Below are 27,836 nucleotides of genomic sequence, written 5' to 3'. Positions count from 1 at the left end.
ATCACCTCCCATCCCCACTGTCGCAAGTGGCGAGTGAGGAATCTTCTCCATGAGCTTTCCTTCATTGCCACACTGTTTGTCTCCCATACTTGGCCCAAAACTTTGTCCTCCTTTTGGTGCCTCACTTCCTGATCTTCGCAACACCTCCCCTCTCAACCACGGTCCGTATAGAAAATTTGTTTGCTCCGATTGGTTTTCTTTATTCAAGGCTTCAGCATAATCTCTCAAGTCATGGTTAAGAAGACCACATCTATAGCAGAAATTCAGAAGTCTTTCATACCTGAAGTTAATCCATCTTTGCTCGCCACCTTCAATCATAACTTTCTTTCCTCTAACTAATTTCTTAGTGACATCTATCTTCACACGAACCCTAAGGTACTTTCCCCATTGGACCCCTGAATCAGCTGCATCAACGGGCATCACCTCTCCTAAGGTGGAGCCTATAACCCGTCATGTCTCACAGGTTCTCCTCATCAATGGAAGATTATAAATCTGAACCCAAAACGGAGATTGCCTTATAGATATATCCTTTGGAACTTGCTCACCTTCAAACTCCTTTAACAGAATCAATTGCTTCTCATAGCTCCAAGGGCTCATATCCATGATTTTCTTCTTGTCCCATCCATCACTAAACTCAACTAAATATATCTCATCGTCTATCTCCATTATCTGAACTCCCTTATTGGGTTTCCAGAGCATTCTCAAATTTTTTCAAAGCGCCTCCAACAATATACTTCTGTGCACAAGTACTTTCATCACGAGGCATTTCTTCCCTATTTCGTTTGATGCTTCTATGCTATTACTCCCCAGAGATATACTCTCATCTTCCTCTTCCATAAAAGAGAATTTTTTTCCAAAGCTCTTCCAGCTCTGCCGTCATTGTTTCTTGGAACGACTAACACGACCTCACTAAACAGGAGGTCACAAACACTCTAGAAAGGAGACCTACAAGACTTAAATTGCTTCTACATGCATGAGAGCACATGAAAGTGGTATTCTAGTTTTTTTGAACTTGCCTTGCTAAGTTTGCATATGCTCAACTCAACATCATTTTTACATGCCTTTATTATCATTCACTAAAACATTAAAAACTTAAGCGATGGTTTCATATAGGCACACTCAAAATTATTAGATGGAATTTTTGGGGTTAACCTTGCCTAAATTCTCGAATAAACATTATTTTAGTACTCCCTCAGTTGACATATTTTGAGGGGAAAAATTTAAATTAGATGGAATTCATATAAATTTAGTTCATTAGTAAAGTTTAGAGTTAGTAAATTAATTTTTCTATTTCATGTATTTTGTTGATCTTGAGGTGTCCTAACATTGAAAGTGTGGTAAATTTGATAAAGCTATTGGAAGAGCCTTTTTTTTTTTTTTTCCTTAGCTAGTAATATTTTTACTTAAAACATATTGTTTAATTTAACGAAATAATTATTTGTTTCTCTATATAAAATTTAAGACAACATTTGGCCAAAAACTTAGTTGTAACCTAAGGCTACAACTTCAATCAATATCTTTTTATTGGATATGAATTTCACTGTTAAAGTACATTTACTTATTATATCCTCCATGCTTGCAAAAATTTTAAAAAATTAAAAAATCAATATCTGTTCCATCAATCAATTGTTTAATTGCAAGGTTTTGTAGTCTAAAATTATTCTTAAAAAATAAGTTTATGAATCTTATAGTAAATAATATCCGATTAGCAAAAAATTTGACATGTGTGTTAAAAGCATATAGAATATGCAATCCAATAGTTATATTTTCTTAATATATAGTCATGTTAGTTATTTTAATGGAAATTGTAGTCTTAAGCTACAACTATGTTTGTAGCCAAATTTTTTCCAAAATTTATTGTTGGAATTGTCCTAAATAAGTTCTTTAAAGAGAAAAACCATAGTTTCCTTTCCCTAGGAAATGATATAGTTTTACATAATTCAAAAATTTTGGATCAAGCGTGCGAAAAGTTTAGTAAAAAGAACCAGCATTTTGAATGAAATTGATACATTATATTCTTTTCTTTTTTTGATCTGAGATGTTATCATATTTGATTTCGGATATGACTACAAACAGAATTGATTATGTTGTAGGAAATTGAACAATTACAATCTGATTATTCTTAGGAGCCCACAAGTGAACTTATTTATTGTTTCTATGTCTACGGAGTTTATTTACTGTGAACAATTAGGTTCTTGTTTCTATATGTTTGTTCTAGCAAGTTAGGTTTATTGATTATTTACTGAGCTATGGAGCTCACATTTTTCTCCTTTTTACATTTCAAACTCTAAAGAATAGCTAGCTCACAGGACTTTTCTTTCGGCGCCCGTAGGGGTACTTTTTTAAAATGTTAGTTTTAGTTCTAGGTTAATCTTGTGGAAAGATTGTAATTTTGTGGATTGTTTGGTGTTTGAATCATGTGAGACTATTAGGTTATGTTTGGTAACAGTTTTTGTTTTTTATTTTCAAAAACCTGTTTTTGGGAATATAAAGAAAAAACAATTTTCTTGTATTTTTGAAATCAAAAACATGTTTGGTTAGTTGAAATTAAAAAGATAGTTTTTTGAAGAAAAAAATAGAAAAAACTAAAATATGTTTTTACTAGGGTTTGAACTCTAATACTAACTCATTAAATAAGATAGATTCATTAAATTAAATGCGTATTTTCATTGACTTTTGAAAATTAGAAACTGAAAACAACATTTTGCATGTTTTCATTTTCCTTCACAATCTGAGTTTTGAGAACATTTTTTGTATTCTGTCCATTTTAGGTTGCCAAACAAGTTTTCGAGTCTGAAAAATAGAAAATTGTTTTTGAAAACAAAAAAATGGAGAAAAAACAGTTACCAAACATACCCTTAGTTGCCCCTAAATTTTATTAGAGAACAATTTTTGAATCACTTTTGGAGAATAGTTATTCTTTCTTAATAAGGCCTTGCAAACTTGTGAGATTCCTAGACGTGTGATCACTGTTACATATCTAGCTCGTATAATTGGGTTTGAGATGTGATTTTAAAAAATATATAATTCAATGGTTACAACAAGAAAGTAGGATTAATGTTTATGTTAAAATGATCAAGAAGTATCGGCCTGTTGAGCTACAAGATTCTTGGCTTGAGGTGTGATTAGTATTTAGATAATGTTTCACAACCAATCACAAACTTAGAATTTTTTTCATTGACCACAGTGCATATTTAAAAACAATGGCATCACTCTTTGCGACGAGACAATTAGAGAAAAAAAAGTGATTACATTCTCAAACTGCATCATGAGTTAAGATTATTATATCAAAAAAACAATAGCTTTTAAATTAGGAGTTTATGAATTTGGAGACAAATTCATCAATATTCTTGTCTGAACTGCCACCCTTACTAATAGCCTTTATAGCCAAATCCCTCCATTTCTTAGCATTCTTTTGGAAATCTTTCCCTATCTCACCCTCCATTACTTCCTTAATGCAAAACTCAATCTCTTCTCTTTCAACAATGCCATTCTCACAAACTTTAGCCCTCACTCCCACCTTCCACACATCCCGAAAATACTTAGCATTTGTAGTTTGATCGGTCCATTGTGGCACCCCCACCATCGGCACTCCCAAGCTCAATGCCTCCAAGGTTGAATTCCAACCACAGTGTGTTAAAAAGCACCCAATTGCCTTATTTGATAGCACTTCTAGTTGGGAGCACCATTGCACTACCAACCCTTTATTTCCTATCTCTTCCACAAACTTTTTAGGGAGCTTTGCTTCCTCAGAAGCCTTAACAACCCACAAGAAATGGAATTTACTTCCTTTTAAAGCAAATGCCAATTCCTCCATTTGCTTGTTGCTTAAACTAGCCATGCTACCGAAGGACAAATAAATAACAGATCCTTCTGGCTTAGTGTTGAGCCAATTATTGCAAACAGATGAGTCTGATACGAAAAGGTTGAGCCCATAATCATTGTCATTTTCTAGACGTTTGTCTAAATAGAAAGATGGAATTGTTGGTCCAATTGGTAGTAATTGACAGACTTTTGACATGGAGTCCACCGCCTAATATGAAAAAGGACAATAATCAAATTTCAATCGGCATGAAAGGTTACAATAGCAACAATTATATAATTGAAAAATTGTTGATAATTACAACCTTAACAATAATGCTAGTATCATTGTCACACACTCCATTAGAATTGTTCTAGTGTGGTAAATTATGATTGGTTGTTTGTTATTATCATAAAAGTCCACTATTTTTTCTTCATCACTTACAATATGTTGGACAATTGTAGCAAAGTGTATGATACTAGTATTATTGCAACCTTAATTCTGACATGATCTTTATGGAAGTTTCAAGTTAATTAATTATGTTAGAATGAGCATTCACATCCAATTATGCATATAAATTGATCAAGTATTAGATGGAATAACTATAACAAAAATGCATTGATTAGTATAACATTAATAGCCAAGATTCTCGTAATTTAATTGACACTTCTTGATATTTTCAACCAAGACATCCATGATTCCAAAAAAAAAAAAAAGTATAACATTAATAAACTCAAACTCATTGTTTATGCTTTTGAGATAAAAGATATCTCAACATGTTGTTAGGAACTTATGGGTAGAATTCACCTTTTAGACCAACTTGCAAGGAAACGGTACTCAAGAATTTATAAAAACATGGTTAAACTTACACTTAATCCATGTGGGATACTAAGATTATAACACATGCTATGTTAGTGGACTCGCAAAAAAAAAAATGGAAATTAAATTTATAACAAAGTGTGGTTGTATAAGAGATCCTTAGGTGAGAATCAAATTTCTAAAGTGATATATATGAGAATTCCAATATAAGCAGTGTGTAAAAAAGGGGGTAGGGTTGAAATCGAAAAAATAATAAATAACAAAGTTTTTTTTTATATAATATAGAAATTCTAATCTAGTTTAATTTAAGTGTATATGTGTATAAAACTTTCTTCTAAAAACTTAAATTCCAGTCCTTGCCTCCTACCCCACAAAAACTTCGTACTCGTAGAGTGATCATCACTCCAATAATGCCAGTGATAATAATAAAGTTTAAAAAAAATAATGAACTTATTTACTGGCTTAAAAAAATGGCTACATATTTCATTAATAAAGTCACATAAAACAATTCGGAGATTAAATTTCTAACAAATTTGAAATAAGAGCTTCTAAGCGACCATCAAATTAACTAGTGAATCAAGTGATATTAGAACTTCCACTATGAGCAAGGTAAAAAATAAAAAAATAAAAAGGAAAAAGTGTTTGAAAAATCAAAATTAATAATTAAAAAAATTGAAAATAAAATAATGCATTTATTCGTTGGCTTAAAAAATGCTATACAAACATGTTCTTTTAATGGCTAATTATGTCCGATTCAAATAGGTTGGTGTGAACATGCAACATATTCAATTTGGATGGTTGTGCCCCAACTAATTCGGGTGTACAACATATGGTCAATTTTTTTAATAATCAATTACTAAAATTATTGCAAAATTATCTTATAAACTGATGTGACATAATTTGTTGATTTTGAGGAAGATCTTTCTTTAGATTTCTGACTCTTTTCTGATTATGCACCTTTTTTCCAATAAGATTTGAATAATTAACATATCGACGATTGTGGATATTATCAAATTTAAATACCAATATAAATAAATATCTGAATTTCATATTTTTTTAAAGGGATATCTCTATTTGTAAATATTATATTTTAAAACTTGTACTACTTTTATGATCACTTTCTTCTCCCCTATTGTTTGCACAAAAGTAGAGTGAAATGATAAAAAAAATAATAATAATAATAATAATAAAAAAGGCAGTCCGACACTTACATAAACAATTTCTAAAATAAAAATTATAAAAATGAAATTGTATAAACATATATAATTACCCACCTCAGGCTCTAGCGCGTAGAAAGTGTTGACAAGAACTGCATCGGCTTTATCTGAGCTAGAAAATTGATTGAGCACCATCTCAAAGTAAGCTGGGTACGATCCAGGAACACTGATGAAAGATGGCATATCTTCAAGCTCAAGCACAGGTAAACCAGGAATTGAGATGGGTGTGGAAGTAATTGGTAGCTTCAATAGTCCATGATGCACATGATAGTATATAAAATTCACGGCACAAGTTTGAGTGAAGAAAGCAGCTCCAAATATACCAAACTTTTTAGCTACTTCCAAAGCCCAAGGCAAAAAAGGGTCATATATTATGCAATCAATTGGGTTTGCTCTGTTTTTGTTCTTTATAATAAGGTCAGCCAGTGTTTTTGAGCCTATAGTTTCCATACGATTGAGATATGCATGGATACTCTCTGCTTGGGCGAACCCACCTTCATCATAGCCATCTGATATTGTGTCAAATTGGAGAGAGCTTGATGATTGGGGTTGCATGGTGTTGTGGATGAAAAGGGTTGTGGCTAGTGTAGCTTTAAGCCCTTTGGAGACCAAACGTTTAGAGAATTGGAGCAATGGATTTATGTGGCCTTGGCTTGGATATGGTAAAACTAAGACATGGCCTCTAGATGCTTTGTTTTCCATTTCTCTCTCACTCGGGAGCTAGCTCAACAACTATTGAGTTTAGTAGCTTTCTAACTTAGAGCTATCTTAGGAAGAGAACATGTCTTGCTATTTGGTGAACCCTATTTGTAGGAGGAAGTATGCGACTCGACATTTCCAAATTCCAAAGAACAAAAAGACTGGTAGGTTGTACGTGCCATCTTTTTTTTTTTTTTTATAGGAAATCTGGAAATTTCATTAACTAACAACAGAAAGACAAGTTGAATTCATCTTGTGCACACATGTGCTCAATAATGGCATATTTCATTATCAATAATGTTAGTACAACACATGTGCTCAATAATGGCATATTTCATTATCAATAATGTTAGTACAACACATGTGCTCAATAATGGCATCTTTCGTTCACACTTTGCCTCAATTATTTTGTGCGGCAAACTGTAATTGTTTGTCATCACCACAATATGGGTTCAGTATTTTTTTCTACCACTGAATTTGTCATATAAGATAGTTGCGATAGAGTGCGTTTTTATGTTTTACTAGCATTGTTGTTTTACTGTGCCACACTTTTTTTTTTTTTTCTTTTTTACCTTACACCAAGTGGGACATGTACGAAAGATGAAAAATACTTGGCACGTTTTAGAAATAAATGGCTTGTTTCCAAAAATAAATGCTTATTGTGTTAATAAATAAAAAAATGCATTATATTGACTGCATTTCTTTTTGGGGTTAAATTACCAAGTTATTTTCTTTTTATTTAAGGTTGTGCTTTGTTCAACAGAAATTGATTTTAAGAAAATATTTTCCATATTTAATTATAAGTGTTAGAGGTGACAAAAAATGTTGGTCAACTAGAAATTTTTATATAAAAGAACCAAGCTTAAACTATTTATGTACGTAAAATCAAATAAAACTGGTATTAAGAATAATTGTTTATATGATCCAAGCTTAAACTATTTATGTACAAGTAAGATATCTCAAAAAAAGAGTTGGCTCATTTACAGCCCTTTAAGCAGGTGCCTGAACAGGTTGCTCTTTTTTTTCTTTTTCTTTTTCTTTTTTCTTTTTTTTAACAAAGGAAATCCTGCATATTCTTGCACTTCCACCAATTACTGTTTATTTCCATATTTTCTTTAGACATTCCACGTGCTCCCTGTACAAATCACACGATAATCTTTTGATAATGGGAACTCATATAAAATTACAAAATATGTGCATCAGTGCATACGTATGGGGGAAATCATTGAAATTAATAAAAGACAAGCTCTTTTTATTTATCAAATGGTGGGTAAAGAATAAAAGTTCCAATTCTATCAAGAAATGATCATCTCATGTGCCAAAGCGTACTGGCCCTCCAAGACAAAAGTCTGACCATCAAAATAATTGTTGACAGAGAAGAAAAATCTGTGTGGCATGTCATTTTCTACCAATCTAATCATCCTTCCCAATGACCATATCACCAAATACAAATGCCAAATTAAAAGAAAACCCAATCTTTGTCGCAAATTTGATGCAAATATAAGATTTATGCACTTTTTTTTTTTATGAACAAAAAGAATAGATATAGGGGTAATTTGAGTTGATATCTTCCATTTGGATGTTGTCATAATGACACTTTATTTGTTAAGTCTCGGTTTTCAAAAAATCCGTATAAGTCATATGTAATTTTACATTTAGTCCCATCCAAGACGCCATTGAACATAAGCTGGGATTTTTATCGCAAATTTGATGCATAAGATCTACGCACTTGTTAATGCTTCTACGAAATTAAAATTATAATTACATGTGGGAACTGGGAACTCATAAAAGACAAATCACACAACAATCTTTTGATAATGGAAACTCATATAAAATTACAAAATATGTGCATCAGTGCATACGTATGGGGGAAATCATTGAAATTAATAAAAGACAAGCTCTTTTTATTTTTTAATGCATAACATGATAAAAGCAAATCTCGTAGTATGAAGAAATTGAGTCTTTGACATGCAAAGTCATAGACGACTCTTTTATCTAACAATTATACAGGACAATCACCATATTATGGTACGAAAAGACAATCTTGGTCTGTATATATGTTATATAAAACAGTCGTTTATGACCTTTTCTGTTCATAGTCTTTATAATAAGTTGTTACATGACCAAAAAAAAAATAAGTTGTTACAATACTCAAAGACAATATCGTGGTGACCCTTTTCTATAAAATATTAACGTCAGAACAGAACGATTGGTTGGATAATTCTTTGTATAGATGCATGCATGCATAAAAAATAGTTTATAAAAATGTTGGAAACCCATAGAAGACAATCTAATGATAACTTCTTCATCTTCTTCTTTTTTTACGTAATAGAGTGGTTTACGACTCTTTCTGTTCATAGTACTTGTAATATAAAAATTAAAAAATTGTTAAAAAAAAGTTTCGAGACAATAACATCATAACTCTTTTCTAATATATATATATATATATATATATATATCAACTTTTTCCTAATGATTATAGTTTTTAAAACCAGACCGACTACTGGAAACTGGGTTAACCAAAAACTGGTCACCAATTCAGTTTTTCAAACTCAAAAATTTTGAAATTTATTTTTGCTGTGACCAAGGATGGAGCTATTGTTGGACGTGGAGGGCAGTGCACGACGCCCCCACTGGCCCCCAAATTTTTTTTTTTTTTTTTAAATACTAATATATACATACATATAAGTGGTAAATATTATACGAGTCCAAATCTTCTGTACCATTCTCTCTATTCCATTCTATGCTCTACAAATAAAAATTTGACACATGTCTACTTATTTAATTAAATGCTAATTTTTTGCCTTTTTATATTCCAAATTTTCAGTTTGCTAAAAAAAAATTTAAAACAAAAAACCAACACATGTTCAACGGCCACCATCACCGGTCCAACCAGCAGAGTGAGAATAATAATAACTAATAAGGAAATCAATCAATTCCTTGCCTGCTTCAGCGAATTGCACTTGGTGTCTCTTTTTGTCAATCAAAAGCTTTAGGCTTACCTTAGTGGCTGCCATGTTTTGTATGCTGCTTAGAGCATTTACCTTAGTGGCTAACTTAGGTCCACCTTAGTGGCTACCTTAGGTCCACATCTCAGCCACCAGGTCCACACCAACACATGGTTTTGTTGTGTTTATTCTGTTGTTGTGGCATGGTGCTTCGTGGCTTTCTATTCTTGAAAGTTTTCAGTTTCTGTGTGCTGATTGATTAATTGTGGTAATCAAAGTACGAACAAAAGGTTACACACTGACTTGTACCAATTTGGGGTTGAGTATCTGGTAAATTTTTGATGGATTGTTTGTCGGTGGTGACCAGTGAAGATGTATTGGTGTTTTTTTTTTTTTTTTTTTTTTTTGGGTAACTGGCAACCGGCTGAGGTGTGGACCTGGTGGCAGTAGTGGATGGCCAATGACAATGTTGGTGATCTCTTTTTAGTGGAGCCAGCGAAATTGGTGGTGGACCGGTGATGGTGGCCGTTGAACAAGTGTTGGTTTTTTGTTCTAAATTTTTAGGAAACTGAAAGTTTGGAATATAAAAAGGCAAAAAATTAGCATCTAATTAAATAGATAGACATGTGTCAAATTTTTATTTGTGAAGCATAGAGTAGAACAAAGAGAGTGATACAGAAAATTTGGACTCATATTATATACATTTACAAAAAAATACTGTTAAATATTATACAAATTTTGCAAATGTATACAAAAATTGCCCATTTTTATGTGTCTACAATATAAATTTAAATTGTAAGTACAATGTATACATAGAGATATTGTGAAAATGTTGTGACACATGTGTCAATTCCTTATGAGTCAAAATAAAATAATAAAATATCATACTGTGATTTAGCACAACTAAAAATAAAGGTATTGTATTGTGAAAATATCGTGACAATTTATTATTATCACAATATTTTCACAATTACTGAGGTGTAAGTTCCTTATAGGTTAAAGTAAGATAATAAAATATTAGACTGAGATCCATTACAGTTGAAAATACTCAAAATAGAGATATTGTGAAAATGTTGTGATATTTTATTGTATTCATAAACCCTTTTTTTTTTTTTTTTAATCAAATTTAGTAATCTATATATAAAAAGTGCGAATATGAAAAGTTACAATAGTTTCGCTACAGTAGGTTTGGCTTGTTCAATTTTTACTATTTCCCTGGCCTTTTTTTGTTATGAATGCATAAACTTACAATAGATTTGCTACATTATGTTTGGTTTGTCCAACTCGCACTATTTCACATTACAATAAACTATTAACACAGCAAACTCGCACAATATTTTCACAATTGTTGAGGGTCTAATTCCTTATAGGTCAAAATAAAATAATAAATATCATACCGAAACCAACCACAACTAAAAATAAATGTATTGTGAAAAAAGAAGTGCAACATCCACAATATTTTTCACAACACTTTCATAACAAATCATAAGTGGTAAATTGTTATTGATTTAAATTTAAACTTTCCAATGAAACTACTTTTTCGCTCACTAATAACAATCTATTGTAAAAATGTCGTGAATATAACATTTTTTGTAAAAATGTTAAAACATCTTGTTGTTGTAACAATATTTTCAAAGCTGTCGAGCTACCAATTCTTTAAAATTCGAATAAAATATAACAAAATTATAAAAGTATTATGAAAATGTTATGTCAATTTGTTGTGCTTTTAGAAAATTTTTGTTGGTTTAGTCAGCTTTGTTGAACCAAAATTCACTATTTTACCTTAATCTGACCTTAAAAACTTTAAACCTCTCTATTTTTCGGATCTTTTTTTTTTTTTAGAATACTAAGTATTTTAATACACATACACACAAGGGGAGAAGGGAAAATGTTTTAAAGAAACTAACAATAGCGTATATCTAAACGGACCAAACTGAATGGTCTTAGTTTCAAAACCATACTAATGATATATATGTTAGAATGAAGAGACATTGATAATAACTCTTTTCTAATGTTATATAAATTAAGAGATCATCATTGCATTAAAATTAAGCGAAAATACACTTTTGATCTCTACATTTTGGGCCGATTCTCATTTTTATCCCTAAATTGATTTTGCTACTAATGTGTCCCTAAAAAAAGAAAATCAATTCTATTTTGATCCCTACTATCAACCCACTAACGGAAGCCTCCTACATGGCAGACGAAGTCCTATACTAGCTAACATAGCGCTGACGTGATCATTAAAATATTATTAAAAATAATTATTTGGCACTTTAAATGCCACATTAGCATTTAAATTTTTTAAAACAAAGCCATGTCAACAAATTTATATAAAAAAGAAATTAAATTAAAAAAAAAAAGCCTTAGATCTAATTTAATTTTAAAAAATTGTTACTTTCATTATTATTTTTACTAGTCGCTAACCCGTACTATGCACGGGAACTTACCTATCTATGAGGTAAACTAAAATAATTTTATAAAATCTTAAACTGATTTAGAAATTAAACTATTGCATGATTTGCTATTATATGACTTCAATTTGTGTTACAATTAGATGAAAAAGCCATTGCTTGAATGTGCAATGACTTACAAAAAAATTATCCGACAATTTTAGAGTTAAAACTTCTAAAAGACCAAGAAATATTAAAGAATTAGATAATTCACTGCTTAGAAATTATTGAAACAAAACAAAATATATATGACTAAATAATAGAGAAATATAAAAGAAAGATGGGTTACATTCAAAAGAATAATTTTAATTATTGCAAGCTTTTTACTTTGTAAAAAAAAGCTAAAGAGAGTTTGGTGGTTCATGTATGAAAATTACTTTTTAAAAAATACATCAAATATCATGAATTTTTTTTTTTTTTAACAAAGTAGAGGAGAAGAAAATAACATAAGAATAGCCCATACCTCTAATCGACTTAAAAAATATATACATTGGGGTTTGCATTGCTTTTATGGTGTTCATAATTAACCTCACAAATTTAGAGACAAATTATCAATATTTGAGTTTGAATTTAAGTTGGACTTGTTAGAGATGTAAAATTTCACTCCTCGTTAAATTTGGTTTAAACAAAAAATAAGTTTGTTTAAAAAAATGATGGGTTTGAGTTTAAATTAGACTTGTTAGAGAGAAAGAATTTCACTCATTGTTAAGTTTAGACTAAAAAAAATAATTTTAGTTAAATAAAATTATAATTTTATTTAAATATTGTGTTGACGTGGAAAATTGTGAGAGTTTCACAAGTTTCAGTATGAGTTTGAGTTTAAGTTGGACTTGTTAGGGAAATAGAGTTTCACTCCTTGTTAAGTTTGGATTAAACAAAAATAATTTTATTTAAAAAAATGATGAGTTTGAGTTTAAGTTGAACTAGTTAGAAAAAAAAGAGTTTCACTCTTTATTAAGTTTGGACTAAACAAAAATAATTTTATTTAAATATTGTGCTCATATGGAAAACTGTGAGAGTTTTAGAGGTTTCACTTATATATATATATATATATATATATTGATAAGAACATTACAACTTGTTGTTCATGTTCTTCCCAGATCAAACCCAGCAACCAAGAACTCAAACCCAGATTTCAAGAACACAAACCCAACAACCAAGAACTCAAAGCCAAATCACAAGAACACAAACGAAAAAAAAAAAAAAATAGAGAACAAACACAAATAGAGACCCAAATCACAAATAGAGATCAAACACAAACGAAACCCAAATCACAACCCAAGCCAAAATCATCAGCGAACCCAACCATTGATCCGTGTTCACAACACCCACATGCAAGACTCCAAATTTTTCCTATTGTTTTCACAGCATCAAGACCCCATGGCCTCCATGATCAAAACCTCGAAGATTAGCCTCTTGATCTGTTCGCCGTTGGTCAATATCGAGTGTAAGGTTTTGAGCAGAGATGAGATTTTGATATTAGAGAGTTTGGGTCAGATTGGTGGTGCATGGCAAAGAAGAATCCAATTGAGCACCAAATCATCCACAAACCCAATCTCCTCCACCGATCCTAGCGAGTTCACCAAAAACACTGAAGCGGCAACACTCTTCTTCACCGAAAAAGGCAACCTCAACACCCGAGCTAGATTGGCATGGTTGAGATTAACACAAACCGACTCAGAGTGGGGTTGGTTCGTCTTGGATTGCTATGGTTTGATTGTGGGATGGGTTTTGTGGGTCTTCAATTTAAAGGGTTAGGGTTTTGGGGATTAGGGATCATGAGATTGTGGGTTTTCTTGATCTTGATTTTGAGTGGTCATGCTGTTTGGCTCTTGAGACCGAGAGATGTGTCCTTGTTGGGAATGAATGGGAGAACTCAGGTTCCGTGTGTGTAAGACAATGAGAGATGAGAACACAATGAGAGCTTGAGCTTCAATCTTTACAACTTAAAAAAGGTCAATTTTTTTGTTTTTTTGAATTAAAATTAAAAATGAGAATTCTGGTTTTTTTTAAAAAAATAATTAATTAAAATGCTAACATGGTATTTAAAAATGCCAAATCATTTTTTTAATAATATTTTAACGACCATGTCAGCAAGTAGGGCGCCCTGTCTACCACATAGGAGGTTTCCATTAGTGGGTTGATGGCAGGGACCAAAATAAAATTGATTTCTTTTTTTAGAGACTACATTAGTAGCAAAATCAATTTAAGAACCAAAATGGGAATCGACCCAAAATGTAGAGACCAAATGTATATTTTCTCCTTAAAATTAAAGTGTTTCCTTAAATATCATTTATTTTTTACTTATTTGAACTCTTAAAAACTTTTGTTATAAACAGTCCTTTCATACAGTCACCTCATATTACCGTAAAATCAACGGATATTACGGATGTGCGCAAAATAAACTAGCGTAAAAGGGATGTGAGAAGACAAATATAGTAAAAGAATTTAACAGTTGTCCATCTTTTTCGTACAACTTATTTGTTTGAGATATGAAAGTTGGACCCTTAGGAAATGACTCATGCATAGCTACACTTGTAAAAATGCTTTTATAAATAATAATAGTGCTTTCCATTAAAAAAAAAAAAAAAAAAAAAAAAAAAAAAAAAAAAAAAACAGATAGTCCTTTGTCCCTTACATTATTTGATCGGTGCCTTTGAAAAAAAGTGCTTGTCAAAGCATAATGTTAGAATAAAAGAGTATATAAATGATGTTTTCTTTTCATAGCACACAAAATGGACACGACTCCTATATTTCTTTTGCTATTTAATTTTCCCACTTGTCCGAAAATCTTATCCTCAGAGATCATTTTTTTTTTTTTTTTTTTTTTTTGAGGGGATATCCTCAGAGATCTTAGGAAAGAAAGTGAACAATTTATGTTTTTTCATCACTAGAGCTGCGTTTGGGAACTTGGATTTGGATTTAGATTTGAGTTTGGATTTGAAATTAATAGATTTGAAAATAACATTGATTTTAGAAGTTATTTCAAATCCAAGCATTCTAAATATTTAAAATTCTTTGTGGATTTGTCAAATCCAAATCCTTGACCTCTTTTAAACTTCCCAAACAAAAGATTTGGATTTAAGCCCCCTTAAATCCAAATCCAAATCCAAATCCAAATCTAAGAGATCCAAACAAACCATAAGAACTTATTAGTTTCCAAATTGGAACACGATTGCAATAAAGTTAACATTTCAATGAGAATCCATAGTTTCCTTTTCAAAATTTGTTTTAGGGTATGGTTGATTACTACAACGGCATGCTTAAATAATTAGTGATGTATTTGCATCACTTGGAATGAAAGATTCATGGTCATGGTGGAAAAAATGCCTCTTATGTGTGGGTGCATTTTAGCATATCAGTTCTTAATATGTATTGAATATATTCTCGAAAACACATTCTTATTATGAATTGAATATGTGGGTTCCAGTTAACTCAACTGGTAAAGTCTCTAATGGTTGAATAAGAGATCTGGGGTTTAATCCCGGCCTACACCAAAAACTGATTGATGTCTTGGTCTGATGATAAATAGCTATCATCAGGAGCAGACGCCATAGGTTGAAACTCTCTCTCAAAAAAAAATGTATTGAATATATTCTTGAAAACACATACACAATGATGGTTCAAGGTAGAAGACTTAAGGGTGAAGTATATATTACTTAACGCATTTGGCCATAAATAATGTATATTGGAAGCTTCAATGAGGATTAAGGATGTTCATGGTGCAGTTTGGTGCAGTTTTTGGCCATTTTTAGTACCTTTTAGGCTGGTATATTTTTCAAGATGTGATGACCAATTACTAGTTTAGTATTAATAACCATGAAAATATGACAGTAAGTTTCAAAAAATAATAAAATATATAACATATGTAACAAAAAAAAGTAACACAAATATATATAAGACACAAAAAATAATAATAATAATAATAATCTATGATAGATTTATGGTAAACCAAAAGTACCACAAATATATACAAAACAAAAAAAAATAATTCATGACACTAAACCATATACAATTATACATGTTAAACAAATTAACATGTAACACAAAAATGCTTAACAAGTGTACCATATAGACAACTAGTTATGCTTACTGAGAGTGAGAGAGTATTAGGAGAGAAGAGTGAGAGTATGAGATGGAGAAGTGAGTGAGGTTTTGAACTTTGATTTTGTATTTGACCAAAATGAAGAAGTTTTTAATGTGAAGTTGGAACACACTAACGCTAGGTTGGCCACTTCATATAAAATTAAATTATTAATAGATATTTAATATATATATATATAGGTACAAAGTGGTGCGATTTTGTACAGTTTTCTTATTAAAAAATCGCACTCCACACTATACAATGTGGTGCGGTTCACTACCACTTGCAGTAGTCTTTGTAATTACTGTATTTTGCAGACGGTTTTGTTTGGTTTGAGCGATCATGCAGATTGGTGAACATCCCTAATGAGTACAGTAATCATTATAAATGAATCACTACGATTCTATTAGTAAGTTTTACAAAATGGTGTGGCATTGCCATTTTGCTGATGATTTTCTTTGGCAAAATAGCGAATTAAATCATTTATCAGAAAGCGGGTGAAAGAACATTCAGATTCACGCATTGCAATTAAAACAAGGGAAATCAAAAGGCAATGGCAAGTGGATTGAGTCAACTGACATATTTCCCGACGCTTTATTGTTTTTCCTTTGGTTCACACAAGGATGAAAGGGACATGACATCAACGGCCTATATATCTACTTCAAAAGCTAATAAAGAATAGCTAACCAAGTTCACGTAACTTAATTAAAGTTTGTTGAACAATGCTGATGCATGGTACATTTGTCAATTTTTTATTGGATTTACTCAGCACATTTGTCAATTATTCTGAACATAACTTGTAATTGATGAAAAATATTTTGCCCCTAAACTTTTTATAATTCTAAAAAGATTTTTTTTTTTTTTTTTTTTTTGAGAAAGTAATTCTTAAAAGTTAAACTTCATAAATTGACAACTAAACATGTTTATTTATATTTTATAGACTAAAGTTTAAACTACATTTATAAAAATTTGAGACTTTTTGGATTTTACACTAGAAGTTTATTTGACTTTTACACTTCAAAGTTTTATTCTCTTTGCTTCAGTATCTCATTGATACATATTTTCCATTTAGTGTCACATAAATTTGTCATACATATTTTGTTCATTTAATAAAATGATACTACATCATTTTCTTTTCTTTTTTTTATTGTAATTTATTTTTGTTTTAAATTTTATAGTTGTTTTAAAAATTTTAGGCTACAAAAATGACGTTATATCATTTTATTAGACAAATTAAACATGCATGACAAGTTTATGTAGTACTTAATGGAAAATATGGAGGGATTGACTATTTATCCAAACAAAATATAAATTGATGGGTGGGTAGTGATGGACTATATTCTCAAGAAACTATTTATTCAAAGGAAAATAAAAGAAAAATAGCGTGAAACACATAATATTAGAGAGCATTCACTGTATCAAAGATAGAGACAAAGAGCACTTACTATAATAATAGGGTGGCAATTTTTATCCATATTCATGAACCCACTCATTACCCACCTATTTGTACTAGTATCATTGGCCTCAGAAGATACTAGTACTAATTCAATTGAAAACACCAACAATTTGCATGCTTGTTATCTACCAACACGGCATGACCCTTTGGGTAATGGAACAAATAATGCTTCCTTTTCAACTAGATCACCATGGCAACCTCCACAAGACTCAAACCTTCAATGGACTTGGAATGAAGGTAATGGTCCTTTCATTACAAATGGACAGAGTACCCACCCACACTTTGAAGCTTTAGATTCAGAGAGTGATACTACAACAATTATGTTCAATTTGGACAGTTTAAGTGAAAGCAGACCTGAAGCCATGCAGTACCATGGCTGGGAAAAGGGTTGCATACCTTAGTCCCCTGATTCATTCATAGAGCCGTTAATACAAAGAGTAAATAGGGAGAGATTCATATTTGAATTGAGGGATTCCAGTAATGGACCTAGACTTCTAAACCCTCAAACGGAGAACAGTGGGCTTGTTCTATTAGACCAATTAGATAGCCCAGTAAGTGGCACCCAACTAAATAGTGTAGGGCCCAATGTAAGGGATCTTTTCCCTTTTGAACTCCTCACTCTTGGCCCAGGACCTTCCTTATCCATTATAAACCTACCTTCATCTATTCCAACTGCTAGTGTTTGGTGTAGTGAAATTGGGAACGCACCTGCAGGGGAGATACCAAAATTGAGCTCAAAGAAGAGAATCAGAAAGGAGATAAGAAAGTTTGGGAGGAATATTAAACAGAGATTGTTATGTGGCTTATTGGACATGACCCGTGAACCTGACACGACACAATACGAAATTAGCAGATTATGAGTTGAGACTTAATGGGTTAGTGTCATATTTGGTTGACACAACTGAATATTTCAATAAATAGGTTGAGTTAGTGTCCAATCCATGGAACCTATTTAGCTTGTCTAGTCCGTTTAATTAAATGACATTTTACCAATATACTTTTCAAACCCTAAGTATATAAACTTATTAGTTGTGGTTTATTTTCTTTAACATATTATGATTGATTATTTATGATATTGAGACATGCTTTAGTTTTGGATAATTATTTTTATGTAGTTACTCATTAGTTTTGAATTTTATATTAAAAATATTTATTTGTTTTGGTTTTTCATAATTCATATCAATTTGGTTAACACTATTTTTTTTTTTTTTGGGGGGGGGTTTTGATAAGGAGTAGATAAGTGTAAAATATTATTAGAAAATATGAAAACATAAGAAGTGATAATTCAAATGAAATCCTTAAAAAAAAAAAAAAAAAAAAAAAAAGACTTTCTGAATTTTCTAAGAAATATTGGATGTGCTAATAGAAATTCAACCATCATGGAAGAACCACAATATAGAGCTAAAAGTAGAAGATACATAGAAGCTATGTAGTAAGATATGTTAAATATGAATTAATGGTTTGTTACAAAACTCGTTGGGTATCATTAACCAAAGAATATGGTAATATATACAGCAACCCAAAAAAAAAAAAAAAAAAAGAAGAAGAAGAAGAATAAGAAGCAGAGAGGAGAACAAATCATGAACAATTAGTCAACTTCAAAGCAAAACAGTAAAACATAAGGAAATAGAGAGAACATACCATTTGTAAATGATTTTAACCTTTACATGGGATGTATCAAAGGTTTATCTCAATTACAAGAATATGGGCATTCTCAGTGATGCAGTGGGCTACTTCACCCTAAGCTGATATTGTGGCTTCAAGCAAATATATATCTCATTAATGAATGATTGGTCCTTTAGTTACTGCACAAGATATTCTCACTATTATTATTATTATTATTTTTTTTAGAGAAAGAGAGAGTTTCAACCTATGACATTCACTCCTGATAATAAGTCTTTATCTATCATCAGACCAAGACACCAATCAATTTTTGGTGTAGGCAATGATTGAATCTCAGATCTTTTATACAACCATTAGAGATTTTACCAGTTGAGCTAATTGGAACCCACAGATATTCTCACTCTTTGGTTCTATGGAATGGTTATATATTTCTTATGTTTTAAAGAATTAAGTAAATTTGAATGTGCCTTTATTTTTATTTTTATTTTTTTTACCATCCCAGCCAAAAGAAATTAGGGGGAAAAAAAAAAAAATATATATATATATATATATATAAAAGCAGCTTTTAACCCTAGTTTAAACCATTTTCAATATCCCACCAACCAATGTTAATTTGTAAATGTAAATTTTTTATTGGCATTTATCAACACACCTACATTTGAGTATTAGCATTCTGCTAGAGGAATGTTGTTTACTAACAATAGTCCAATGTTATTACAAGTCCCTATTTAAGAGAGCTCTCCTAATTGATACATTTAGTTGGGTGAAGAGTGCATCTTTCCATGCTTCTCCCTTGAGTTTCTTATCCTTGCTAGCAACGAATTGTGGGATGGTCACAAATGAGGTTTGTCATGATTTTTGATTCTGTAATTTTAAAAAAAAGTTCTGTTCTTTGTTGAGATTCTTGTGTATTGCAAAAGGCCAATAGAAGATATTGTGTCTTAATTCAAAAAATGTTCATTGCACTCTACCTCTTTACTAATGTAATGAAGATTCATGCATCCTTTTTATCATTTATAGAAAGAAAATAGGCTATTTCTTGTTTCATCAATTTTTTTGAATGGGTGTCAAGTGTTTGCTTGACTTCTGAATTAATCAAATGTGTGGGTACTCCTAACCTTTCAACTCTCTGATTCTTTCCCATTTTCATAGAGGTTGTTGCTATGGTTAAACCAATACAGGAGCTAGAACAGGTAGAAAAGAGGTTGATGCAACAAGCATATCAAAGAGGTAGTGCAGAATCAAAGAGGTTCCTCTCACAGCAGATGTGGAAGCACCCTTCCTTGGCTTGGTGCTAAGGTTTAGTTTTCTACAAGAGTGGAAGATGATAATGTGCAATAAAATCAAGTGATTCATAATGATAGAAAATCTTAAGAGTTGTTTAGTTGAAGTTTTTATCTATAAACAAACTCATTAGGCTGCAAATGTGTATTACACACTACCAACTACTAGCATAGTGCTTTTAAGAGCTCCTTGAACCATGGATGCGTCTAACTGTATTAGCTAGCCGTACTTTGTCAAGTTGTTGTAAATTTCACAAATTATAGGCTAGAGTCTTTTTTTCTTATCATATGGGGTCTTTGTGTTTACAACATAGATTATTATGGGTTTTCTGGGACTTGTTTTTACTACATATATTGCTAATTTAAAGGGATTTAAATGCTATTTTGGAGTGTTTTGTTTCCCACTAATTGTTGATTTTTACACTAACATAGACAATAAGATAAAAATTGAAAGTTAACACCAAATCAAGGTGTTCATTTCAAAATTTTAAAGTTAAGGATATATTTACAAATACCCAATGCATTGGCAAGCACGCTGCACGTCCAAAATGCTAAACTCTTCTTAACATTAGTACAAATTTAACAATCAGAAATTATGAATTTTATTAGCCATGTTCTGAACATTCAATAGGTAAAAAATTTCATCAATTTTATAGAGACAAAACAGAAAAACTATATTGCTTATTACATAAGATCTAAATTGCCGGAACATGACTAGTGTTAGATTTAATGAGTCCTTCCTCAAGCTAACTTATAGATTGTTACTCTCTCTCTCTCTCTCTATATATATATATATGATAGTAAACCTTGAGAAGGTCAATAACACCATATGCACAAAATGACTTTCATATAAAAAAGAATCAAAGAACAATTCGGTGATTTGGTTGTACTCAATCTAACTATATTCGTTGTTTTGGCAATATATGAACACGTGTGTGGAGTTGACATGCACGCCTATTCATAGACTAAAAGTTTTGGTTATGTAGACATGTACATTGGCTACAAAACACAGTGACTTACTAGCCCCTGCATATGATCCACTTAAACTGACCTCCCAACCGAAATATGAAAACAAAAATCAACAAGACCTTCTGCCACCCACAATTCACACATAAACACAGCAATCATTAACCAGCCCAAAACAACAAAATCTATTGCCAAATGTCAGAGAGCTTTTAAGCCCAAGAACTGATTTATGTGCTGTTGCAGTTTCAGCTAAAGAAATTAAAAAGGCCAACCTATAAGTGAACTTTAAAAGAGATGTTGAGACAAAGAATGTGTATGTTTTTATCAATGGGCATCAAAGCAAGCTCTAATAGCAACCATGTCAATATTGATTCCAAATTACCATAAAATTTTTTATTTTGAAAAAAATTCATTTGGAATCATGACTTTCATAATTGTTTCAGATAATTCACAAATTTGCAGTAATCAGTGTGGTTGGTGAGATTACTTTCTATTAATTAATTCAGAAGCATTAATCTATCCACGGGTGGGGAGATGTTCGATCAGTCCGCATATTTGGTTTGAGGTTAGTGTAGGGAACCTTATTCCTTTTGACATGATTGTTGGTGTGGCAACCAACCACTGACAGATGCTTTTCCGCTTTCAAAATGAAATGGTCTCAAATGTTGAAAAATGAGCAGAAGATTTCATGAAGGCTTTCCTCAATTGACTGAAAAGCTACTACACCAACACAAATCATGCAAAAATAATTTCATAGAAGGCTTTCCTCAGTTGACTGAAAAGCTACCAAAACCAATCATGCAAATAAATTCCTGAAAATATAATGGATTATCATTTTTATTTTTTCATTTTCTAAGTAACAGTTCAGAAAATGCTATTGGAACAATGGGAGGAAGGAGGGGACAATTGGCATGAATAATACACTTATTGGATTTAATCAATACTTTATATACTAGAAGGGATTAGAAAATTGAGAAAACAAACCAACTAAAACTCCTGTTGGCTTGGGAGTGGATGAAAACTTCATAATTTAATTTTTCATCCAGCTGATTGAATAATCTTAATTTTAGGTCTATTAATAATGTGGATCCAGGTGTTATTAATTCTGCTAAATAAGGATGGGAACCTGAGAAGAATTGAGGTTTATTTTGCAGATAGTATTGAAGTAGAGCAAGTACATAATCTTGGAAGACTAATCTCCCCTTCTCTAGTCAGTAATACAAAACTTTTGTTTTTTCTTTTATTTCTTATAAATTTTATGAGGGTTAATGGACTAAAGGAGTTTTCATAGTCATTTATTCAAGGGGTCAAAGTGTGGCAAATATGTATTCCCTATCTCATTTCTCTCTTCTTTCATTTTTTATTTATTTTTAATTTTAAATTTGTTGTTATCTTTAGTTATTTGCTTATGGATTCTGAATAATTTACAGAGAAACCTTGCAGGTGATATACAAGGAGTGAAGCTACAGTGACTGGGCCTAAAATTGATAGAGAAGGCCAAGAAAGTCATAGAAAAGCCAGCATGCAATTTCAACCACTTCAGCTGCTGCTAATTGTGTGTCACCTTCACCCACCACACAAAAAAAAAGTAGAGATAAATGTTACAATTTTGTGCACCAAGATCTGATTAAGAGTACTGGTCCTAATAATGAAAACACATTCAGTTTGACAATCTGTTTGAACTTTGAATCCAAGTTTCTTAAGTACACAAGGACTAGGAAAGTTTTTTTTTTTTTTTTTGAAAAGGTAATTGCAATATATTAAAAATCAATTTGGTATACAAAATAAAGAAAAACAGCAAAGCAAAACAAGACTAGAAAATAAAATACACAAAACCAGCCATATAATTAACGGCACAAAGGTTGTCTATCTAGGAAATCCATCAAAGAAAACGTGGAGAGAGTAGAGGACTTCAATCCCCATTCATGAAGAGTCTTCAGAAATGAAAACTTGAAGATTGGTGCAGTGGACTCTCTGTCCTTGAAAATGCAGCAATTCCTTTCACCCCAAATGCACAAAGGCTGGGAAAGCTAAGGTATAAATTCACAATTTTCTTTTGTTGCCATGAAAATTTTACATCTATTACTTTATCACTCTTAGATTTAAGATTATTGTGGTAAAGATGTTAAAAGTTATGTTATAGAAAGAACACTTTTGAGTTGTTAACAGAAGCCTATTTGTGATCATTTATAATTCATTAACCTCAGTTTCCACTATATATTAAAAAGAAGAAAAACAGTAAATTACAAATCAAACTATCTATATGATTGACAGAACTTGCTGTTATCAATGGTGAAACAAAGGCATTTGTAATTTATCCGACTAATGGCAAATAAATGACTGGAAATTACTTCATTATATCCATGTCAGCAATTAAAAGAGTCACAGCAAAGGACATTTTGTGAATAAGTTGAAGAAAATGAGAAAATTATGAAGAAATGGTATTTGATGCTATAATAATTAAAAATAAATAAAAATAATAGTTGGAGAAAAGAAAAAGTAGGAATTCCATTAAATATGGACATACTATTGGCTTTCTATGGCATCACATAAATTTCAGATGCTACCAGTTGAATGATCCAGCTATCTATTTGTAACGGACACTCTTGGACCTCCAGGGGCCATTCCTTCAGCACATCCTTCCTTTTAGGGAAAATGAAAAATTTGCAGGTCCCAAAATGGGGTGAGGCAATTTGTAGAAGCAGATGGATCAGTTCTGCAGTCATAGTACTGCTTTTGAAGAAAATTGCCAGTCTTCTACAAAAGCAGAACATTAGGGCCATCAGTAACATATAAAAGTACTTTTAACTGCTAAACAGAATTTTAACAACAATAAACAAAGTGTTATACCATGCAATGGCAATTTTGATTAACCATCTCATATGAAAAAATGCAACAGCTTACATACTCGACAAGCATAAAAAACTCAGGAGTTCATCATTTTATATGTAAGTGTGAAACCACAATTCAGTGATTTGACTGCACTCAACATAACTCTATACATTGTAGATATGCATATTGGCTATAGTCACTGTGACTCTACAAATATATATAAACTAAATTTGGTTTTGTAAATCACCATTTATGAAGTAAATTATGTATAATATCCAAAATGGTAGGAGAAAGCAAACCTGAGGCAACAGTTCCCAGATGCAAACTTCTTGCCAGCTTCCTGAGTTAGTCTTCGAAATCAGAGCAATCTGGCCACCTTCTAAAGGTAAAAACCATATAGAAAATGTTAGAACCATCCAAAAAAAAAAAAAAATTCAAGTGTATGTCAACAAATGGAACGATTAACCTAATAAATTGTATGAGTAAACTTACCCGCTATCCTGGATATCAACAAATGGAATGTGGTCAATCTTGGACCGTTCATTGTCTTCCAAATTGGGGCAATCATAAATGATCAGCATTTTCAACTGGGTGAGGCATCGCATGGCTTCCTCGGTGGGTAGATGCACCAAGTGATTGCAATGCACAATATACAGCTTTTGAAGAGAGAAAAGGCAACCCAAACACTCTGGCAAAGCTTCTATTTCAAAAAATCGTTGTATCCACAGAATTTTAAGGTTAATGAAGTATTGAATTTGGCCCAGGAGAGAGTGGGCTGACTCACACAATTTGAGCTTTTGGAGAGAGGGGTGGGAGTATTGAATGGAAGTAGAACCCACACACTGGACACCTGGCCAATACCTCAGCTCAGGACATTCCTTTACTACCAACTTCTGAAGGGACACGCAGGTGTGCAGTGAGTCTGGAAAATCTCTCAGTTCATTACAATAACTTATGGTCAACTCCTCAAGGCATGGAAACACCAACACCTCACCTGCATCCTTCCACACTTCTAAGGCAATCATCTCCACCAATTTGAGTATTCTCAATGCTGGAAATAATGTAGTAGTATTTCTGTAACTCCCATCACTGTAACTGTAAAACTCGCTTCCTATACTTCTTACCTTCTCCATTCCTATTATTTCAAGAACCCTAAGACAGGGTAAATGTCCCAAGGTGGGAACTTCTTCACATTCCGTACACCCATTCAAATAGATCTCAATCAAATTTTGATATAGCGACAAACCAGCCCACCATGATGGGAATTTCTTTCCTTCATACCTTTCTATTGTTAAGCTTTTCAAATTTGGGTGAGGATGGAGGCCTTCCAACACCTTTTCATCTTTATCATAGCTGTCCGCTGCTCTTATTGATGATGTCCAGTGTAATCCCAACTTGAACATTTCCTTTTCTTTTAATTTTGCACTTTTGGCTTCTTCCTCATCTTCCACCTTCTCTAGATTACTTATTTTTATTTCTCCCCTGAGATTCTTTAAAGCTCCCAATTCCTTAATCCGATAACCTTCATCTCGACCCACAACAAATATTGGCAATGTTTGAAGGCAAGTCAACCACCCTAGATTTTTAGGTGCTTTCTTAATTTCATCAATACAAATATGTCTCAAGTTAATCAAATTGCTTAGGTCTTTTGGAAGTTCCATGAGAAACCCTTCGATTCTTAAAGTTTGCAAATTGTAAAGCTTAGTGATTGAATTTGGTAAATGATTAATTCCAGTGATGTGAAGAAGCCTTAGATGTATTAACACATCAATTGATTCTGGCAGCTCTGTCTTCTTATATCCATATAACTTTAAAACACGTAAGCTTTTAAATACTACTAATAATCTGTCGCCAAAGTCAGCATTCTCTAAACTTAATGTGCATAATTTTGTGAAACAATCACCTTTAAATGAAATTCTTGGTGTTGTTTGGCCATCAAATCCAACAAATAAACTTCGTACGTGGCTGAAAATACCAGAAGTTCTTGATTTTGAAATTAATAGCACAAAATCATGTACGGAATCATGCATTCTATAGCTGATAATATTACCATACTCGTCCCTTTTACCATTTTGTAAAAAGGATTTGTCCAATAAAATTTTAAAATACTTGTTACCAATATCCTCCATCAACATACTTTCTTTAGATGGTTCAAGAAACCCTTCAGCCATCCAATGCTGAATTAGCTCATCCTTTCTAATTTCATAATCTTTAGGGAAGATTGCACAATATGCAAAACACCTTTTTAAAGATGATATTGTAAGACCATCAAATCTTGACTTTAATTTTAGAAAGACATCATCATCATCATCCAGTAAATCCCAACTTTTTAGGACACGGTATTCTCTTCCTATAACTTCTGAATCATCAAGGGAGGAATCTATATTGTCTAGGCTAATCTTGGGGTTTGAATTCTCAATTTTAAGACCCAAGCCATCTACTTTATTCAAAATATTTTCCAATGCATGTTTGACGGTCTTAACTTCATCAAAATTGCATAATGAAAAACTAGGTACCTGATTCATCATTTGGTATTTCAGGAAAGTGTCGTAGCTGAACTCATCTAGCACATTATCAACCTCATAAACTACATCTTTAAGCTCTGTTAACCAAATCCTCACAGACTCATCGCTTACTTGTCTTTTTTGAGCATCATATAACATGACATGAATCTTGCATAACGTGTAAAGAAGATTTTTCAGCTCCTTGTTCTTGGAATGCTCAGTTGTAAGTGAAAATACATTGGCAACTAGTCTGTCCACAATATCATCGAGGAAAATTTCAACTATATATTCTTCCTTGCCCTGCAAAAGAGAAATTAGTATGAAAAGGTTTCCAAAGTGTTAAAAAGGTATGGCTTTGTTAGAAATAAACAACTATGTTGGGACTAAACAAACACCTGTGTGACAATTCTATCCATAATATTTGATGATGAAGATGAAGCTGAACTCTCCTTAGCACTGCTTGAGGATGATGCACATTTAAGCTTTTTGTTAGTCTCTTGAGTTGCCCGGGCTTCTTTTTGAACTTCTTGAGACACGGCTACACATGCCACAATGTTATGGCCTGAAACTCCAGCCAAGTGTGCCTTAATCCTTGTTGCACCTCCAGGAAAATCACCATGACAAAAATTACATTTGAAACGACCATCTAGACTTTGCTCAGCATAATCCCAAAATTGATCTCTCTTTCTACCCATATTTCTTTTTTCCTAACAATAAATACATAAAGAATAAAATTTCATAACCGAATTAGAAATTAAAATAATTATATTTATAAAAGATAAAAATAAGTTTATTCTATTTCTTTAAAAATATTAGAGAGAGAGGCTTCATTTAATGATATGATATAGACATGGTAATCGTATTTGCCAACTCAGATCTGTATCAGTATCAGTTCTCAACAACTGTTACTATTGAGCATGTATGGCGTTTTGGTACGAATCTAGTCAATCTCCCTCTCCCTTATTGTGGAGACAGATGATGGAGGAGGTTCTTCCCTTTAATTGTGTTAATTAAAGCATAAGAGACATGTCAGAGTGCACTTACTCCAGAATAATTAGCTTGCAAGCAAAAACTCTGTGAAAACAAATAGGTAGATACGCAGTCAATGGACGTCAGGAAGAGCGAGAGAGAGCACGAGAGCGAAATCTCT

General features: G+C 32.0%; 2 protein-coding genes across 2 annotated transcripts; both read right to left on the bottom strand.

Moving 5' to 3' along the window:
• Positions 1–3,142: 3,142 nt before the first annotated feature.
• Positions 3,143–6,718, bottom strand: LOC115974859 (UDP-glycosyltransferase 74F2-like). Its single transcript, XM_031095401.1, has 2 exons — positions 5,896–6,718; positions 3,143–4,033 (listed from the first exon to the last, which is right to left on the bottom strand). The coding sequence occupies exons 1-2, from the start codon at positions 6,538–6,540 to the stop codon at positions 3,311–3,313; spliced, it is 1,368 nt and encodes a 455-aa protein (XP_030951261.1). The 5' UTR covers positions 6,541–6,718; the 3' UTR covers positions 3,143–3,310.
• Positions 6,719–23,883: 17,165 nt separating this feature from the next.
• LOC115975311 (putative disease resistance protein RGA3) lies at positions 23,884–27,836 on the bottom strand. The gene is made up of 5 exons (XM_031096043.1): positions 27,731–27,836; positions 27,082–27,393; positions 24,675–26,986; positions 24,482–24,558; positions 23,884–24,107 (listed from the first exon to the last, which is right to left on the bottom strand). Exons 2-4 carry the CDS (start codon positions 27,379–27,381, stop codon positions 24,528–24,530), a joined length of 2,643 nt encoding a protein of 880 aa, XP_030951903.1. The 5' UTR covers positions 27,382–27,393; positions 27,731–27,836; the 3' UTR covers positions 23,884–24,107; positions 24,482–24,527.

Source organism: Quercus lobata, chromosome 2 (assembly GCF_001633185.2).
Source record: "Quercus lobata isolate SW786 chromosome 2, ValleyOak3.0 Primary Assembly, whole genome shotgun sequence".
In the NCBI taxonomy this organism is placed as follows: domain Eukaryota; kingdom Viridiplantae; phylum Streptophyta; class Magnoliopsida; order Fagales; family Fagaceae; genus Quercus; species Quercus lobata.
Note: the sequence above shows the minus strand (reverse complement) of the source record. Positions and strands in the feature narration are given on the sequence as shown.

What these genes read in the sequence shown, in the direction of transcription:
- LOC115974859 (XM_031095401.1), bottom strand. Translation starts at nt 6,540, where the DNA reads ATGGAAAACAAAGCATCTAGAGGCCATGTCTTAGTTTTACCATATCCA. An exon ending in TCTACGCGCTAGAGCCTGAG is followed by an intron (nt 4,034 to 5,895) that starts GTGGGTAATTAT and finishes TTTTCATATTAG; the next exon opens with GCGGTGGACTCCATGTCAAA.
- LOC115975311 (XM_031096043.1), bottom strand. Translation starts at nt 27,381, where the DNA reads ATGGGTAGAAAGAGAGATCAATTTTGGGATTATGCTGAGCAAAGTCTA. An exon ending in TGGATAGAATTGTCACACAG is followed by an intron (nt 26,987 to 27,081) that starts GTGTTTGTTTAG and finishes TCTCTTTTGCAG; the next exon opens with GGCAAGGAAGAATATATAGT. An exon ending in GTTGATATCCAGGATAGCGG is followed by an intron (nt 24,559 to 24,674) that starts GTAAGTTTACTC and finishes TACCTTTAGAAG; the next exon opens with GTGGCCAGATTGCTCTGATT.